The 4,029-nt window shown below is 60.2% G+C and overlaps 1 protein-coding gene across 1 annotated transcript; it reads right to left on the bottom strand.

The window, feature by feature from the left end:
• Positions 1 to 1,790: 1,790 nt before the first annotated feature.
• Positions 1,791 to 3,347, bottom strand: INSM1 (INSM transcriptional repressor 1). Its single transcript, XM_052651325.1, has one exon. The coding sequence runs from the start codon at positions 3,345 to 3,347 to the stop codon at positions 1,791 to 1,793; it is 1,557 nt and encodes a 518-aa protein (XP_052507285.1).
• Positions 3,348 to 4,029: the final 682 nt, after the last annotated feature.

The following is a 4,029-nucleotide window of genomic DNA, read 5'->3' as shown; positions in this document are numbered from 1 at the left end:
GGAAAACACTGTAATTACCATTATTAAATTTAATACCCCCAAACAGATGGTGCTCCAGGTTTTTTCCCCCCAAAAATGGACTGCTTACCTGATTGGAAAATTATTTCTGAATCCTTAAACTCAGTTGCTTAACTTCTGGTACACCCAAACAGGAGTTGGTCTGTGTCCCTTACTTTGGAAATTTAACCATAAAATCATTCCTACTTTATCCTGGTTGATAGTTAAGGATCAAAACTTACCCATCTTTATCTAAGGAATTACACTGAGCCTCAAATTGTCAGGAAATGAGGATTTGCTAAATTAAGGTGGTGTTCTAATATCCCCTTGGTTAAAAGGATAGAGTCTTGTGAACATTTATCTAGGTGTCTCTGAAAAAGATTTGCACAGCCTCCCATCTAACTCTACCTTCCAGTACATTCCTAAGGACCCCTAAAAAGCCTCTGACTCCAGTCTGTTTTGAGCCTACACCCCAGAACTGCCAGAAGGGCAGAATTCAGCAGCTCAGGTTCATCTCTAAAAATCCACGATTCCAGTGATGGTGGTGGGATTTTTTTTCTTAATAAACAACAGGCATACATTGAAGAAATCATTGGAAGCTCTGTTTTAAATCCTTGTTGAAACCACAGGATGCAGAAATAAGTCCACCTTACTTTGACTTTGAAAATATTTTATTTGAATAGTAAATAGTTATACAGTTGAAACAGTTCTATTGAAGCTTTCTATAAATAGCTAACAATTAAGAAAATAATGTACGTAGAAAAGAGATTGCATTTAAAAGTAAGAGCTGTCGGTTGTACCAGGGCCCCAGGGGGGAGGGGCTCCAAGCAGAATAAAATGGTAGGTTGTCTGTAATTCGCTCAGATAGGTATAAAAGTTAAAACTTTTAACAGATCCCTTTAGAAAAAGGCTCTCTTCTAAAATGCACAGTGAAATGTCAAAAGTGGCGGGGGAAGGGGGGAAGCGCACCAAAAAATATGCAATCAAACAATATCATAATCTTCATAATTAATATAAATAAATAAAGAATAAATAACAATTACTCATAAATCAACATATACATTTAGAGGGAACTCATATAGTCCTACCTCAACAAAGATGATCAAACTGAAAAGACTTATGTGAAAACACTGAGGCAGTTTCTACAGCATCTTCTGAAAATTCCCATCCCTCCCCCCTAAAAACAATCCCAAACAGACAACGTTCAAGGCATTTGTGGCTAGACTAAAGAAAACTCTTTTTTTAAGCAATTTGATTTGTTCACATACAAAAAGGTAAAGCCAGACTCCAGCAGTTCACAAGCCATAATAAAGCTAATCATGTGGGGAGTTCAATTTACAGCCTGTGAAATATAAAGGCATTTATTCCTCAAGATTCACCCAAAACAACCCGTAGGCTACATACATAGAGAGCAGAGATTGGTAGGCGAGAGCAAACCGCATTTCTAGACCATGAACACAGCGAAATACTAGCAAGAAAAACAACTCCCCTCCAAGGGGAGGCTTCCAACCACGAGACAAACGCGTACAGCTTTTCTCCCTTGTACAAAAAGAGATTGGCTCCTGTTGCGCCATGGTGGGGGGAAGAAGGGGACACAACGCAAAGGGGGGGGGGGCGTCCAAAAGGAGTCACAACGAGAGGATGGGGTTACCGTCACGCCACACCGAGAGAAGCGGAGACCACACTTTCACCGGGGGTGGGCGGCCCTGGAGCGGGCGCGGGGTCGGAGCGCGCTCTCTCCGTGGGTCTCCAAGCGAAGGCACGGTTCAGGGGGCCGGGGTGGAGGGCGCGCTCTAGCAGGCCGGACGCACGGGCACCTGCAGGAGGATCACCTGTCTGTTCTCGGAAGGGTGGCACTTGTTGATGTGCCTCGTGAGGCCGGGCGAGCTGTAGAAGGTGGCCGGGCAGTACTTGCAGGGGAACACCTGGGCGGCGTGCAGCAGGCGCAGGTGGCGCTCCTGGGCGCCCTTGCTGGGGAACGTCTCCCCGCACACCGGGCACAGGTGGCACTCGGCGGACGCACTCAGGCCCAGCACGCCAGCCGCCTCGCCGTCGCCGGCCGCCTCCTGGGGCACCTTCTCGTCGGGCCCGGGGTACAAGGCCAGTAGGTCCTCGGCCGGGGGCGCGGGCGGCGGCGCGCCCTTGGCCTGCAGCGCCTGGTGGTGCGCCAGCAGGTGCTTGCGCAGATAGGCCTGGCGGCGGAACTTCTTAGCGCAGTGGTGGCACTCGTAGAGCCCGTCCTCGGAGCCCGATTCGGACACGCCGCCCGGGCTCGGCGTGTCGCGGTCGCTGCTACCGCCGCCCGTCGCCTCCCGCGCCTCCGCCCGGGCAGGAGTTTCGGGCTCGCAGGCGCGGGCGGCGGCGGGTGCAGGCCGCGGTTTGTGCCAGCGGCGGTGCGAGGCCAGGTTGGCCGGGCAGCTGAAGACCTTGGCGCACTCGGGGCAGCGGTACTCCACGCGCACGATCCGCGAGCACTTGTGCTGCGCCAGCGCGAAGGGGTCGGCGTACTCCTCTTTGCAGAGCTGGCAGATGAACTCGCCCAGCGGCCGCGCCGCACCCCCCGCGCGGCCTCGCGGCGTCTCCACCGGACCCTCCTTGATCTTGAGCCCCAGCACGGGCGACGTGGTCACCTCGTCCTCGAAGTGCAGCTTGCGGATGGCTTTGGGCTTCTTGGAACCCGGGGCCTTGGCTACCTTGGCGGGCGGCTCTGCGGCGGCGGCGGCCGCGGCGGGGGGTGAAGGCCGCTTGCCCGGGGGCCGCAAGGCGGCGGCGGGGGGCAGTGGGGGACCAGGCCCCGGGCCGCGGGCCGCCTCGGCCCCCACCGAGAAAGCCGTGCCCATCTTGAGCTCGGCGGGCGCAAAGAGCAGCGGGTCGCCGCTGCAGGTGCCACCACCTCCGGCGCCGTTGGCCCCGCCGCCGCCGCCACCCACGAGCAGCGCGGCGGGCGTGGGGAAGGACTCGGCCGAGACGGGCGAGCCGAGGTTGAAGCTGCGCTCGAAGTACTTGTGCTTTTCGTGCTCGCGGCTCACGGGCCGCGTGGGGCTGTAGAGCGGCGCCGGGTGCGCGGCCTCGGGGTTGCCGAAGTGCGCAGCCCGCAGCCCCGGCGTGGGTGGCGGCGGGCCCGGCGTGCAGGAGAGCGCGGCGGCGAGCGCCGCATGGGCGCGCTCGGTCGGCGGCGGCGGCTGCAGCGGGCCTGGCCCCGGCCCCGGGCCGGGCGCCGGGGGGGAGGCGCGGGCGCCCCCGCAGCCCGGCAAGAGCAGCAGCGCGCGATCGCCGTCCTCGCCGCCGCGGATCCGGTAGGATACCGGCGTGGACTTCTTGCTGCGCTTCACCAGGAAGCCGCGGGGCATGTTGGCGCGGCGCGAGGGTGAGGGCGAGGGGCTGGCTCGGTCCCACCTCCGCGCTCGGCCCCGGAGGCCCTCAGTGTCCCCGGCGCATGGCCCGGGCGCGGCGGCGGCGGCGGGACTCGCGTGGCGCCGGCGGCAGCTCGGCCCGCCTTTGCGCCCTGCACGCGCGTCCCTGTCCCCGGGCCCGGGAGCCGCTCCCTTTTAACTGGGGGAGGGGGCCATTGTTCTCGCCTCCCGCTTCCCCCGGAGCCAATCAGCGCGCCCGCAGCTCCTCCACCCGGTCGGGTGGGAGGGCGACGCGGCGGCCAAAAGGGGCCCGGGACTCGGGGGTCGCCCGGTAGGTGCGGCAGATGTACCTGAGGGCGCAAGGCCCCCGCGCGCGCCTCTCGGCCGCCCCGCCCGGCGCCGCCGCCCCGCCCGGCCCCGGCACACGCCCGGCCCCGCCTCCCTTCACGGTCTGCTGCTCCTCTATGCGGAGGCGCACGTGCCTGGGCTTTGTGTCTCTCCTCCGGGGGGCTCGGAGCCGCCAAATGGGCCCGTCCATCAGCACGACAATGCTCGCCCCCCTCCTCCCGCGCGGGGATTACCCGCGGGTCGCGAGCAAAATAGCAACAAAGGAGAAGAATGGCCCCAAATATGTCAGGAGGGTTCAATCCGCGAGCCGGAGCGGAGGGGGAAGTTGTGC

This window comes from Budorcas taxicolor, chromosome 13, assembly GCF_023091745.1.
Source record: "Budorcas taxicolor isolate Tak-1 chromosome 13, Takin1.1, whole genome shotgun sequence".
NCBI lineage: Eukaryota > Metazoa > Chordata > Mammalia > Artiodactyla > Bovidae > Budorcas > Budorcas taxicolor.
The sequence above is the reverse complement of the archived record's forward strand: the minus strand, read 5'-3'. Positions and strand labels throughout refer to the sequence as shown.